This window comes from Aspergillus sclerotioniger, assembly GCF_003184525.1.
Source record: "Aspergillus sclerotioniger CBS 115572 chromosome Unknown BO94scaffold_8, whole genome shotgun sequence".
NCBI classification, from domain to species: Eukaryota; Fungi; Ascomycota; class Eurotiomycetes; order Eurotiales; family Aspergillaceae; genus Aspergillus; species Aspergillus sclerotioniger.
In genome coordinates, this window is record NW_020290998.1 from 739,388 (window position 1) to 755,440 (window position 16,053).

General features: G+C 40.1%; 2 protein-coding genes across 2 annotated transcripts; both read right to left on the reverse strand.

The window, feature by feature from the left end:
* On the reverse strand, positions 1-749 carry BO94DRAFT_544562 (uncharacterized protein; the record flags this gene model as incomplete). Its single annotated transcript, XM_025613183.1, has 2 exons — positions 1-372; positions 618-749. The coding sequence occupies 2 exons, from the start codon at positions 747-749 to the stop codon at positions 1-3; spliced, it is 504 nt and encodes a 167-aa protein (XP_025469587.1).
* A 2,158-nt stretch (positions 750-2,907) lies between these two features.
* On the reverse strand, positions 2,908-3,673 carry BO94DRAFT_555034 (uncharacterized protein; the record flags this gene model as incomplete). Its single annotated transcript, XM_025613765.1, has 4 exons — positions 2,908-3,063; positions 3,094-3,309; positions 3,362-3,513; positions 3,565-3,673. 4 exons carry the CDS (start codon positions 3,671-3,673, stop codon positions 2,908-2,910), a joined length of 633 nt encoding a protein of 210 aa, XP_025469588.1.
* Between the last annotated feature and the right edge of the window lie 12,380 nt (positions 3,674-16,053).

Sequence of the window (16,053 nt, forward strand, 5' to 3'; positions counted from 1 at the left end):
CTACTCCTCATATAGGATGGTGGTCTCAGTCTCTTTGATAATAACAGTCATATATTTTAAGCCGTGCTCCTTCCAGATCTCCTTTGCCGATCTATTGACATCATTTACCACGCTAGCTCCGGTTGCGTTCTCGTCCTCTTCACTTGCTGAGTCCTTCTTCTCACCACTTACCAGTTCCTTGTCCCCGTCACCTACCGCCTCGTCCTTACCACCTGCTGGCTGCTTGTCTTCTTTATCTGTGGCCTTCTCGTCCTTGTCACCTTTTGGGTCCTTGGCCCCGTTATTTGTAGGGTCCTCGTTCTTGTTATCTGGCTGCTCTTCTGCTGAAGCTGGTTGGCCAGGGCTGAGAATATTGTTATTGAGATTGTTCTTCTGTATAAAGGACCGTAGCTCTGCCCATGGTTAGTTATTATAGCTCGCATCTTGGCATGGGGCACTATACTTAATATTAGGGCTTTCTTCTCTGGTAGATCACTGATCTTTATAAGATCTCTGAGGATTCCTGTATAGGTTATGAAGTTATCAGAATCTTTGAACTTGCTTGAATCGGGCGTGATTTCATCTATTTAAGCTAGAGCGGTTAATATAGTTTCCGCTGCGCTTTTTAAGACACTGACTGATTTAGTACTTAATTTACTTATTATGTTTCTAATATATTTAGAAAGCTCTGCACCCTTCTTGTTCTTGTGAAGGAGAAGCCCGGCCTGGAAACACTGTGTATAGAGCTTGGTAGTATCCACGCTGTTCATGATTTTCTTTATCCTGGATTATTCAAGGATCCAAGGGTTCTCTGATCTTACTCTAGTGGATTGTTTCACAAGCCTCTAGCCCGAGGCTCGGCCTGGTCTTATAGGAGAGTCGGGCGCTCTTGGTATATAACACTCTAAGAAAGGCCACAGAGGTCCCATTTTTTATCGCACGCAATACTGACCAGCTGTCCAGTGTACACCATGGACGTAGAGGTGGAATCTTGACTCAAAGTGTGCTCGGTATGGGTCGGCGTCAGGTTTTTACAGCCTCAGGGAAAACTAAGAAGAAAAGGTCTATATCCGATCATTCTGGAAGGGAAGCTGTACCAAGCAACTATTTGGTATTCTGAAGATCAACGGGCCCTGCTGATTTCCAGGCCCTGAAGCTTTCAGCAGCACAGCATGGACAGCAGTTTAAGCATAATTGTCATTATTTCTCGGGTGCTCTGAAACCACGGCCCCGTCAATTGAGTATGTAAAGCAAACCACACCTAATCGGTTCTTGTCTACACGAATGTTACAACCAGCTGTTATGTCATTTACAGTGTCGCATCGGGTTTCGAACTTAGGATGGACAACACCCGCCTTGGCCTTCATGACAAGGCATCCCCATCCATCTGCCCCTTGCCCATGACGGGCCTGCCTCCATGTGTGATACTGGGTATGCTGGTTTGACAGCAAGAACGTCCGCGTATATGATCACATGTAAGCATGACCGTTGATCTTGCTTTAGACGGACCTCCATGTCTGAATCACAACCACATTCATCCGCGCAGGAAACTAGCTTATGCTATCCTCGGTCCTTTGAGAAGCACTATAATGTCGTAGAGGTCTCCTTACATTAGGCCCTACAATATCAATTAGACCCGCATGAGGCGTGGGATCATGTTGCTGCTCACGGAAATTTTTCTAGCTATAATACAGTAATACAACTGTCTTATCTCATTGGAAGGGGAAGTTTTCTGCACGTGGTGTCGTAGTCCACTAATTAGATCATGTTCTCCAGTGACTACGGTACAGCCGACTTCGACTCCGTTGGTACACCCGACATCGTACCATGAGATCTGGTGTTCCGGGCCTCCTTCCGTCCCGATAGTGGATAGATGCTTCCTAAGGACTCTTTAGACCTCCATGATACCAAGAGCACAGACAGCCAGAGAATAATCATACACACAGAAGTATCTTATGCTTCGAAAGCAGAATAGGGCTTTCACTGATTGTCGCGAATATCTGGACAGGTCAGGCAGGAGTCACTCAACTCGGGAACGATGCTAACCACAAATCCAATCCCAAGCCATACAGCAAGAAGCTTGAACCCCAGCATGACGCGGTTAATACGGTCGAGGGCCACTCCCAGTCAGAGCGACTGAGATATAAGCTGTCCTGACCTGGGCTGATCAGCTGCGACCCAGGGTCAACGGACGGGACACCCTTCCGGTGGCGTGGCAAACCGTACTTTATAAGTCGCATCGGCCGTCTGTAAATACATGGATGGTGATTTGAGAGGTCTGTACAATGTCCAGATTAGTAATTTGCCATATCAGTCGTATGCTGCAGGCACAAACATCATTCTTATGTGATCTAATAGCATTCGGGAGTAAGTACTGTAACTCTATCATTATATTAGAGATGCTTAGCCATCATCAATCAAACTCCGCAGGCATTATCTATACCTGTGTTTCATCTTTTTTATCCGGTAGCATGTGAAACAGTGAATGGGATTTCTCCGGCTGTATCGTATTCGCAGAGAGAGCCGAGCCGACATAACCAGCTAGTCTAAAATAACAAAGTCTAAGTGGCTACCTGCATCCATGCGTATGGTGAAAGAATGCCTATCTTGCCTATGTCTATGTAAAGCTGTTACTATGCTCACACCCCTATTCTCAGGACTGCACAATAATTGAGGGTTCCTTTCATCGCCTTCCTGAGTACAGGCTTGGTACATTGATACTCGCGACCACCGGTCCGTGCGGTTCAGGAGTCTTTCTATGTTTTTGCTGCTAGTCTTATCCCTGGTCTGGTTGCCACATGCGTGAAGCACAACCAGAAACCTGCTTCTGGATGGTCATAATCTATGTAATGATTATCCTTATCCGAGTCCTTTGCATCCTCTGTGAAGAGATAAAGAAGGTTAAAACTATGGACTGAATTGTCAGGATTATGGTAGCTGCATGACCTGGGAAGGTCTGTTGTCTAAGAGTAGAGAGACTACAGAAACTGCTGGCTTTATGATCTCTTCTTTACTTATTAACAGCTGTAGGACGCGTGCTGTCTTCTTGTTCTGTATTATAAGATACAGACCCAAGGTGTATAACTGTTAACTAGCATGTCTCTGTAGATGGACCAGGAGTGTACGGTATATTTGCATAAAGTCTGCGTTGTCTGGCCCTTTCAGCACGCTCTGGAAGCACTTATAGGTGCTTCTTATGTAGCCCAGGTGGTGTTGGTCATTCCATCGGGGGAAGATGCTGGTTGTGCTGTGACATTGTGATCCGGTCAGTGGCTGCGGTAACTGCCAGGCCTGGTAAGCTAAAGAGATATGGATGGGCGGTGGTGCTGCCTGTCTCTATTTAGCCTTTTATTATCTCTGTTCACGCGGGGGGTTGAGCTACCCTCTGGATTGTTACTCCGTTGGTCGGAGCTGGGCAACCGCTCTCCACGATCTTCTGCATGACAGCCGCCTCCTGAACCATAGACCTTTCCCGTGCCGTCACGCATCCCACCGAAACCGGCTGCGAGTATGATTGGGCCAGGATGATAATCACTGTGATAACGCATTGTTCCAGCAAGCTGTAGTGAAGCTCAGGGTACGTACCAGCATCTTTAACAGGTGATCCCAGTCGCGATAGGGAGCATGGAACAAGTCCGTGAGGTGAATACACCTCCTGGCTCTCGCTGTCTGCAGGCATCGTGGTTTCAGACATCATTGGCCGTGGCCAATCTGGTCCTCAAGCAGACTCTGTCCGGCTTTATATATGGAAGGAATATAACAGATGCAGATATAAAGCAATGCTCTTAAAATGTTCAGCTGCAGCCCCGCCGGCGACTTTGATTCTACTTTACTGCGGCCAGATGACTACTGAGGAAAGATGCATACAGGAGCATGTATCTGATGGGAGAGCGCCAGCACGCGGTCCCGTACTTTGATTACGTATTACACTAAGACAGAAGTAGAACAGCTTGGCAGTACTTCAGCATGTTTTATGCCATCCAGGCTGACTGCCTTGAGTACAGAGTACATCTCTTTACTTAATAATAACAGACCAGTAGATATACTCATGTCTTAACCATCCCTTCTCTGTCTTAGGCTGCTTTTAATAGCAGCTAGATCTAAGTAGCTGGCATCGCGGCTGCTGGTAGAATATTCTAGTATTATTTCTAATGCTCTTCTACATTTCTTTCTCTGACTTGTACTATCTGAAGTACTGTACTAAATTATTAGATAATATTATAAAAAAACAGATCTCCTGCTGGGGGTGACTCCAGCTCAAAGTATGATTATAGAATAAGCTTCTGGATAATATCAGATATCTTTATATACAGCTTATAGTATAGATTATAACAGATATTATAGAATTAGTTCTTCTATTAATATTAATCCAGTTTTCTCACCAGCCAGACTTAGAGATCGTGATCTATCTTTAATAAGGAATATTTTGCTATCTATATCTCCGGGTATATGGCGGTTAATATAATAATTATTTCTTTATAATTTTAAATAATATGATTAATCTTGTTTACTTTCAGGCAATGGGATAGCCGATGTAACAAGAATTAAGAATATTTATGCCAGGATTTTCTCTTTCTACTGGCAATATTAAATATAGCAGGTTCTTTAGTTCCAGGATAATGCAGAACAGGCCAGGGCATGCTGTCAAGCTTTTTCTTTCAGTACTCCCACGGTTGAGATGCTATATTTATATTTAACACCGTGATTTAGATACAAGCTTTAACCTGTAGCTGCAGCCAGAGACTCCTTGCTTATCATCTTCAGAATTACACGGTCTATCTTGACCGGACTAAGAATGGAGGACCCCGGTGTAACTCAGCTACTGCTAATTAAGTATATAATAGTATAGACAAAAGGGACTCCTTGATTCCAGGCAATACTGAAAGAAATAATAAGGTTTTAAAGATAGTCTTTCTATAGAGACACTCAGAGTGGTACTGCAGACTACAAGAAATACTGACTGTATTTAGAAAGAGGCCTCTATTTTAGTATTAAAGATTAATTTAGTAACATGATTAACTGCATGACTGTGCATTGATAGCAGAATTTTCTGTATCTTACTTAATAGTATTATTATGTTTTCCACGGGATGGCCCCGTTGTTTGAGCTTAATGTAATTTAAACTGTTTGATTTTCTTATAGATCCAGGAAGGAGTGAGTCAGTTGCTTGACCTTAATACTGCCTAAAGTAGACATTCTTTCTAAACGAAAATGGTCGGACGGTGGAATGAATGGCTATCGGCCTACCAAGAGTCAACGTATATTATGAGACAGTTGCTAAGTGTGTCTAGACAGTAAAATCTCCTATTATAGTAAATAATCATTTTCTGATGGATTTATAGAGCTAAATACTGTTGCTCCAGGTTGCCCTGGAGACATCTTAAGAAGGGTCTAGATCTACACAAGTAATGATTAGAGTAGACTAGGCCCTTATTATTAATTAAGCCAGCACTAATCTGGTTATGTTTAACATAATGATAAGTATAGAGTACTCACCTGTGATTTATTCTCCAGACTCTGTCTATCTATTAGACAGAACAGTGCGGAGTCTTTTACTGTGATATGACTTTAATAGTCCTGAGATGTTTCAAACCTTACTAAAGGCAGTAGCTAACTTAAAAAGTATTGGTTCAGCTATATTCAAGTGATTACTTGTTATTGAGCAGATTAATCTCTATTAAGAGATTTCGGTAATACAGGCCATGTATTTCTGATTTTAATTAAGAATAATAGGCCACCATCCTGATCTAGTATATTAATATATTCTGTCCTTTTTCAATTTACAGAGCTCAGAATAAATATAATGGTAAGATACTGTTAATATATCTATGAAATACTAGAAATGTATTTTCTTATTAAATATCATGTATATTTTTATGTATGATTTGAATGTACGGAAGAGTGACTGTCTGAGTCATAGATAAGTTCTGATGCTCGGTCCAGGCAGTAGTAAACTGCTTGTGATGTTGATTATGGAATGACTCCATTATAGGACTATGATTGTTTGCTTATAAAGATATGGACATACTGTCTTAACACGTTCCTGATGGTGTCTCAGCTAAATAATGAAAGGTTTTTACACTGTGTGAAAAGAGTAGAAACTATAAACGGACTGCGAACAGACAGGTTGCAATGAACGGCCACAGGCCGAAGTATGTGCATCCGCAGAATTGACTGCCTAGAGATGACCTAAGACCTACTAGTCTGACCACGCCTAAAACACCGATCTGCTGGGCAGACAACCACGGGTCGTGGAACTTTGCGTGTTACTCGAATTTCGGGGTTCTATCATCTTGCAGGCTGATCATCTGGTTGGTTCTTTCCATAACTCGGAGATTACCCGGCAGGAGTATTAAGTATAATATACTAGAATACATGGTAGGGAAGCTTACCAAGAGCTGTCTGCTGCGGAACATGCACAGCTCGAGTTAATAAGTATAGTACATGTTAAGAAATGTATAAAGGTTACAGCTTGTTACAGCCATCATGGATATTTTGGTTTATACTCTATAAGATAGTATATATTAATTTAAAGTAAGGAATCACCATGCTACCATGCACGGTTGAACATTGTGTATTAAGTTAGATATTACTAGATATGCTAAACTAATCTATACTCTAATAAATAGTTATCTTAGCAGGACTTGAAAGGGATTATGTATCTGCCTGCAGATGCCAGGACCATGGATCCCCATAAGCTATCAGGTATGGTTTGATTGGGTAGATTACTAGCTTAAGTTAGATACTGTACGGTCTGCGCAGACAGTCCCTGATTTTACAATCCTGACTGAGCCGGCGCCATTAACTGTGATGAAACTAGCAGATTGATCAAACCGGTCGAGTGGCCCAGAGGGGGGTATTGGCTGAACTGCAGTATCTAGTCTAAAGAAGATAAAAATGTAGGACCCCCCTACAGAGACCCCGCATACATCTGAGCAGGCGGGTTATAGACCATGGACAACAGGGCTCCATAAACAGAGCCATTTAGGACAGAGGTTTCCGGTTACGTCGCATGGCTCATGGACGGCAGCGGCAGCAGCAGCAACATTATTACTGTAGCCTGGGACAGTATCACATAGTCTTACACTGGCTACAAGAAAGGCCTCGTTGATGGCCTATGGTTAGTAGACAGTATAGACAGAGATAATTCATCTGGAGACAGTTACTGCATATAGCTGATCTCAGACATAATGAGCACTGTCAAGTCCTGAATATTAGACTAGGTGTCAGACAGCTACTGCTGGTTTTCTGGTCCATCATTATACGGGTGACCAGTATGAGAGTTATAGAGTTCCTGTTATAGATCTGATATAATATTATACGGATATGGTTAGGAGATAATAGTCAGTATCTCTAGTCTGGCTGTAGGCTCTGTCGTGCTTATTATAGCAGGGAAAGAGTCTGCATGCTGCAAGTCAGCTGCATACTGTAAAATAAATATAATATTAAGAGAGGCTGATTGTTATAAAAAAGGGCTCAGCGGCTGGATCATGCTTGACTTTTGGAAGGATGAACTGCTGTCCCTGGCACACTGTTTACCAGCATTCTCAGACTGGTTGTCCTGTTTCTGCAGAATAGGAGCCTCATGGGGTATAATAATTGTATTCAGCTTCTTCATAATATAGCTCAGTAATGCTAGGACCTTCTTTATAAATTCTTAGGCTTTCTAATACAGTTTTAGTAGTTTTTAATTAATTATGTTTTTAATTACAGCGCAAATATTGGCCAGAAAACTAAAGAAATGGTGATATTTATTTTGATAGAGCTTGTTTATCTAGTTAGATAAGATCTATCAGTGTTTTACAAATACAGGGGGAATTTAAAACTTATAATATCCTTGATAACTGCTAGATTTGATTTATCCTGGCCAAGATCCTGCTTGCTATTCTTATATTTAATATGGCTGTATTCTGTTATTAGTATTGTCACTGTATTACTGCATGTTAACGTAATTTCCGGTCTTAATATAAAACAGCTTTTAGCCTGAGAGAGAAGTAATAAATAGCATTGTCTTTATTTTCATAAACTCTATTCTATATTATTATATTTTATAAGTGGTATAAAAGAAGTTGATCAGGATAATAGAATAGATATTTAGAAAAGTATTATATAATGTTTAAATATTATATTAATAGAGCTCGCGTACGCGGGTACTGAACGATTCATTTAGGCCCTTGGTGTTTATGATAATCCAGTTATAAATAGCGCTGCTAAGCATCTATGACTAATTCGGCCGGCGTGTGCAACGCGTGGGGTGGTGGGATGTCTAATCTCTACCATTATACTTAGCGCCGCCGCCATGCTGCTTCAAGACTATGGCAATCAATAGATCCACTGAGACCGGATTAACGCGAAAATTGTTAATGTAAAATACAAATACTATTATACTCATGCATGCAACACGCAGAAAACAGCAAAACAGCTACAACAAGCATATACCCCACCCAGGGCCACCACAGCCGTCGGCCGCCCAACGCGGACTGACCACAAGTGGAATCTCTGCGCGTGCATCTGCTGTTAGCCGGTCACTGCAGTCCTGTCAACTGCCAGCCCTCGTTGCACAGAGCAGTCGGCTTCTTGGGCAGACGCGGTGATCAAACATGGCACAATCAACCACGCGACGCGCACGACAGAGGTGGCAAGAGTAGAAGCTCTAATACTTATGGCCCTGGATAAAGAAGCAAAAACAGTAAGGGACTATATGGAAAGTCTAAGAACAGAACTGGCTCAAGGACATTAGAACCCGGAGAAGTGGCCTGGCTATCCAGGCACAGTGGCATTATCATACCCATAAATACCCGTTCACGGGGCATGCTGAAGACAGCAGTAATATTTAAGTACAGATAATCCCCGTCAAGCCATTACAAGTACCGTCAACACAACAAGAGATCGCCAGTCTTGTATTATCTATAATCAGCAGCTTATCCCGCCGCTCGGAGACTATCCAGCCATCCTTGTATATTAATCTTGTCCCGTCCAGGAATGATAAGGTCTCTCTGCCCGTTGAAGAGAGGTTCTAGTCCTTGCTTTAATTCAGTAAGTTGTGATCCTAGATTATTCCTCACAGATCAGCTACTAACCGATCGCTAGTCACTATTAAATAGAAACTAAAAGTATGGTATCATGTTTGCGTGAGATCATTGCCAGCAGATGGGAGATATAAAGACCTTCTGCCTCCGGGATATGAGGACATGACAGAGCACCAAGCTCCAGGCTCTAGGCTTGCCGGAACGTGCTAATCATGGTCTCAGTGCGACTTGGGTCTCAAAAAACTGCTTGGAACCACTTGTTCTGCCGTTGCTGCTGTCAGAGTCTTAGGGATGGATAAATGGATGATTAGATAGGATTAATAATTACTAACAATATTATTAGCCTCATCAGTAAGTACGGCACATCTACCAGCACGCAACGTAGACAGAACCCAATATTAGAATACCATTTGTATAAATATAGTAACCAATGACTAGAAACATCTTACCTGCCTGGTCTTGTCCATCCAGGGGCTCAAGAAGTGCTCGACCGGTCCAGTCCAATATGACCCTCATCCGCCAGGGGAGTCACCAGGCCCTAGCAAACCCGCCGGTGGAACAGATATGTGCCAGAGAAGCTGAGAAATCCAGAAGACAACTGCACCGGCAGTAAGAGCGTTAACTACTGAAGAACAAGTAAACTGGTCAGCGTCTGAGTAGCATGCCGAGAGAAAGCTGGTAAACAAGGCTCGAGCACGGCAACCACCCAGCAAGAAACGACTCAAGTAATCCAGCCTAAGGCACTGATAATATACTGCCCATGGGTCTCGTAATACTAACAGATCTAGAAGTAGATGGCCTGTCTTACTCCTGCTACTATCTGAATATCTGAAGGTCTGTTATTATTGAGGCTCGTGATGATATGCGCTATTAACAGAGATACTAATTACTCTACTTTATATCTTAAGATTATTATTATAGAGACTGGTCTTTGACAGTGGTAATATAGAAACAGAGTAAGCTTAATCAGTAAATTAAAGTAATATCTTTTATCTAGACATTTTTTAGCTTAATAAATTAATCATGATATCATGATATTACCTGAACGGTGCTCAGTAAACAAGATAAATAAATATATAACCAGGCCGGATGCTTCATAAGCTGACAAGAACATGATTAATCTATCTGTTTTCTTCTATCAGTATAACCTTATTTTTAAGCGCTAACTGCACTCTTCAGACAGGCTAATCATAGCCAGACTTTTATCATCCTTTTGGCTCTCCTACAGTATCTTATAAATAGACATGTATCTAACAACTAAAATACCTCGTACTCAATATTATGATCATGGTCAACCCCGGTGCACTAGAGTATTCGCAGATGGAGAGCTGACAGGGAGTAATAAGATTGAGAAAAAAGAGATAAATAATAGAGATATAGAAAGAGATATAAGCCAGCAGTAAGAACACACGGCTGAAATCTTTATAACCTTACTAGACTATTTAAATACAGCAGCAGGATTCGCACATGAGCTGGTCTAACATTATTAAAGAATTATTACATGCTTACTCTCATAAGCGTGTTAATAGTAATAATAGATAACTTCTATTGCTGGGATAGCACCGGAGATTATAAGATAGATTATCTAGATATAATATATCAGATACTTTATATTTATACACTCTCTGTATTACAAGTGTGATATTTATCAAGAAATACTATATTTCAATCTAGATACATGTTAGACTCGGTGGCATGGTATCTGGAGAAGATCTGTTAATCTGAGCTAAATAAGACTAGGCGTACTTTCTTTCAGTCTAGCTCTTCTGTTAAGTGCTTCTCTAATTTGTTTGAGAAAAGTCTTGGCTGCTAGTATATCTTATACCAGTCAAACGCATTGTTTTAATTGAGGCAAGATGTTAGAGATATTTCTGAGCAAGTATATATGTGGGATTGAATGTCTATAATATCCTTCATGGAATGTGGGTTACTCATTATAAAGTATTGCCCTTTTGAATTATGGAACTGCACTTCTAGAAGTTCAGATACTATGAAAGAGGAGGAATTAACCATGCATATGTCCGTGTCCAATTACATATATATATATGTATATATGCAAAGAACCTCCTGGACTGCATCATGGAGCTTGTCCGAGATGAGCGCGATTTACTATAAGGCGCTCTTTCGGGCTTCAAACCTGTGCTAGCTTAACTTATTAATGCCCTCTCTTCGACCCTTGGTCTGTGTGGATGCAGTGGGTGAGGCATGGCAAGGTTAGTCGCTGGAGCTCCCCACAAACGGATCTGCGATGATGTAATTTTACTTGATTATCAAGTACTGCCTGATCCGATCTGAGAGATCCGTCCGCTTTCTTGTATTATGGTTCTAGCAGAAAACCGGTGCCTTCCCTACAATGGTCGTTATGGCGGTCGCTCTGAGATATCTAAATGTTGTAGGTTTCGTCGAGATTGTTCTTCTACAGAATTTCCAGAAATTGGCTTTACCACCTATTCTCTTTTCTTCTTTCCCGAACCCTCATGCTGACGGACACTATCCCTCCTATGGTTAGACACCGAACAGAGCTATCCACTCAAGTTTTGAATAGGCCGCAGTGCCCCGCAACTGTGGGGCATTTGTGTTTCGGCACAAAAGGTCTGGGAAAGATTGAAAGAGAATAGATGGTAAAGCCAATTTCTGGAAAGTCTGTATTGTCGCTACGAGACCGTTCTACTAGCCACTCATTTGCCGCTGAGCCATGTGCCATCATAAATCTCCATGCATTAGTGCTATAACCTGTGTTAACACTGTCACACAAGAGAGCTTGTTTGGATAGAAATGCTAAATTATGCCCTCCCTTACTTTCACCCGCTTGCCTACGCAATCTTTTTATTAACTAACCATAATAGTAAAATCAACGAATATCCTGGCCTCTTCAATTTATCTATATTCTCATATCTGATGATTTTACCAATATACTTTCTTGCTACGCCAGTGGTGGGAAGACAGCTATATTAACACACGCAAGCCGGCAGCGGAAGGTTTTTATCAGTGTGCCAAATGCGGCTGGGCCTCTAATTCCGAGTTGTGCTCGGCATTGGATGTTGAAGCGGTAATACTAGTTAGGCATGGTCTCGTGACTAGATTACCTAACCTACATGCCAACTAATGTTGACTAATCAATCAATGTCAAGCTTGTCCGTCTCACCGCTCGTCCTTTGTCCACCCGACCACTTGTCCACTTGGCCACTCGACTAAATAAGCCATCAAGCCTGTTCCTGTCAGCAATGTCTTTTATCAATTTCAATACATTAACTTATACTTTATTTACTAATTTCCTAGAGTCAGAGCGAAATCAATATGTAGTTAATCACGGACATAAACCATCTAAGGCTCAGGTTCTTTATTTTAGCCGGAATTTTATGATTTTGAGAGAAGATGACTCTGTGACATTCCAGAAACCTTATACTTCTAGATAACAGAACACAGCAGTAAAAGCAAACCTTCAGGAGATGGAATAAAAGTTTCCGTCTGATCTTTTTATCTTATCTTTGCTCAAGATCCCAAGGACCAGACTAAGCCACTCCAAACTTGAGTGGCTTGAAGAAGTCGGGCAGTGGTGGGCTGGCAAAGAAAAACCTCAAAGTCTGAGCAACATTGTGCTAGCCTTTTATCGACAATACAAAATAAAATATCGCCCACTCATTATCGAGCCTTTCCCACACCATCAGCACCTAATCGGGTGCAATTCCAATTTGTAATCAAGCCCAGGCCTTGGTAAGTTAAAAAATAATAAACATAGGATAGAGCTAATAATATATAGAAGAACATAATATGAAACCTTTTTCAAACCAGCCGATTCAGTCTACTGTTTTACTTGACTGAAACAAATTTCTACACATCCTCAAGGATAACAAGCCAGCTTCTGACAAGCATATACTTAATCAATAAGCAGACTGTAATATTCACAACTTAGCTTCCATAATTAGTCAAACATCCAGTATCTCCAACATAAAGCTGAGCTGTTTCTAGTATAGTGGCCCCAGTATAAAGATCACTCTAAAAATTGATATTCCCCTGGCCTTCAGCGAACAGTTACTACACTATAGCCTTACTAAGGGCCGGGCTTTACTGGGGTGAAGAACCACACCGTTAGATTACCATAAAATCAAAAATTTTGTTCTTTCTTCAGTCACGCGATAGAGTATTTTTTTGTAAATTAAGACCCTGTTATCATTATTAATACATATTTCTCTGATTATTTATATATTTAGATCCTGCTATCTCTCTCTTTCTTACTTATTAGAAAAACAGAAACGTGTGGCCATGAAACACTCTCAAGATCCATAATAATAGCTTTCTGTTTATTAAAAATAACTGGTTTGCTGGTCTCTTTCTCCACTAATACAATGAGTACTTGTTTATCAAAGTTTTCAATTATAAAGTCTTCCAAATCCATCTTTTAATTCAACGGGCTTAACATTCTAGTAAAGAGAATTAAGCAATCATCGGTAAGAGAAAGCAGGGGCGATGACAAGTAGTAGTTTTTCTGTTTGAATATTTATATTTAGTTAATACTGATAGTAGAAATAATATGTTTACTTATACTTATTTATTAAAGATGCTCTTTAATTGTAATCTTATAAAATATACAAAATAAATATTATTGTACTTATGATAGTTAGACAACAGATTTGCCCCTCACATTTCTGCCCCACTTCAGGGCTCCTTGGGCTGCAGCTTTGTCATCAATAACGTCATCTCAGGGACTGTTTTTAAAAACTATAACAGTAAAACTCCAATATAAGCAACCACTGATATAGGGAATCCTCCGCTTGGAGCAACTCAATCATCGGTCTAAATTGGTTTTATATACCAGATTGCTTTTCATGCCAATACTAAGAAATTGCCAAGACTTGAGTCTCTCCCCATACAAAACTGCTTCTATCAAGAAAATGTGGGTTTGCATAACTAGTTATATAAAGAAAATAACTAATCAAAGATCTTAAATACAGCCATAGTATTGTATGGTATTGGAAAATTAGATTGAAACACATAATTTTGGCCAACTGTTAATACATAGAGTCAACTGGTAGAGTTAAGGCCATTTCCTGTATAATGTAATATTAGGAATTCTCCACCATAAGCTATTTTTAAGGTGGTCTGAGTTAATTCCTTATATCGCTGGTTTACTTTACTTAGGTGATGGTACAAGTTATTATTCAGTAACTACAGTACTCCCAATAAATATGCTTCTTACCTTTTTTATAGTTCCCTACTTAAAGATTTACTTTGTACCATGTGACGTAGTTCAGATACAGGACTAGCCCGTACAGGACACTAATGATTGATTAACTCATTGCAGAAAAGAGTACGAGACCAGTGAGGCCAACAATCTATATCCTAAAACCATGTATACACAGCTATAGAATATATAAATAACTAGAGCATATTTCGAGTCGTGTCAACTAATGGCCCCAAATACAAGCATTGGCGAGTGAAAAATCGCTGTTATTATAGATGGAAATTATTTTGCTTAATAATTTTAATTATCCAGTCATGGAAAATCATTGCGATTACTAGACAGTGCTTGCGCGGTCATGTTATCTATCAGCAAGTCTTTTATCAGTAAAGACAAAATTCAAATTTAAGCTAACATTATATTTTTGATAGCAGACCAAAAGCCTAGGAATCCACAGTATTCCGTGCTAATAAGCATGATTATAATAGCCCAACGGAGGAAAAGTGGACATAACACCTAGCCAAATGGACAAATGGACAAATGGACAAGTGAACAAGTAGACAAGTGGGCGGTTTGCATGGTCTTGTTACTGGCTTTTTAGGACCTATATTAGTCCTGCCTCTAGCCTCGGATAGTGCTTTTCTTATCATTGGGTAATTGACTCAATGAGTCGGTCTGACTTTAACGGGCCCTATATTGGAAGTCTTTCATTTAACCAGATTTGGAAGTCTCTGACCTCTTTTTATCAGGGATACTAGGTTACTAACTAAGTATATTACTTTGTTCATAAAGTCAAATTATGATGTAAAGTGGACTAAATGAGACCGGCCTGAATGTAAGACATGCTAAAAAGAGACAGGAGCCTATTTGTAGCTCTGTAAAGTGTCTCTTAATATATATAGAATTTAATTATTATTAAAGTATGGCTTGCCAACATGATGCTTATATATTATAATTATCAGGCCTTTCTGACTTCTTGCTGGCCTATACAGCGTGTAGATGCAGAGATGAGAGATATAATATAGCTTATAACTTGTATTTTCTTATTATATTAATATATGTTTTTTTAATAGATATTTTGATTCTCGTACTGATGGCTTATTCTTTTATCTGAAGAGGAAATATACTGTATATATGACTTATTATATATTTTATCTCTTCTAATTTCAGATATCTCAATGCAGTTTGGCTTTGAAAGATTAGGCCTATTTCCTGGGAATCCACTCACTCTATAGGCTGTTATATTAATAAACTGACAGGTATTTTTCATTCTATAAATATTTGTAGTTTGACGACATCCGTGCGACATTTCATTGATTTTGCACCTACTAATAAAGCTTGGCTTTTATAACCTGTACTTCTACTGATACCTACTGTGCTAAATATAAGCAACTGAGCAGCCTAACGTTGAAGACTGCCTGAATTGTGTAGTTATCTCTTGAAATGCTGAAAGTTTATATTTTTAGTCTTATATATTATTTATAACTAATATAACAATCACTATAAGTATCTTGATCTTTTGTCTCTGGAGGCCAATATTCCAAGAATCTTCAGATAACAGATAATAGCTTGATAAGAAGTACTACAGATCCTGACTTTTTAAAGTCTCTTTTTAGTAATGATTATGCAGCCACCAAGAACAGATCTCTGCAGAGACACGGTTAGAGCTATCTGGAAGTGATGTTGGCTTCAGACATGATGAGCTCCGGGTTATAATTTCATACTGGGTTGCGTCAGAAAAGTCAATCATTGATAAGAAGAAAGCCGGATTCCTGGCTAGCAGGTGTATGTTATTCCCAATATAGCAAGTTAAGAAAGGGAGGTATCAATTTCGAATTACAGAGCATTAATAATAGTTTAGTAATA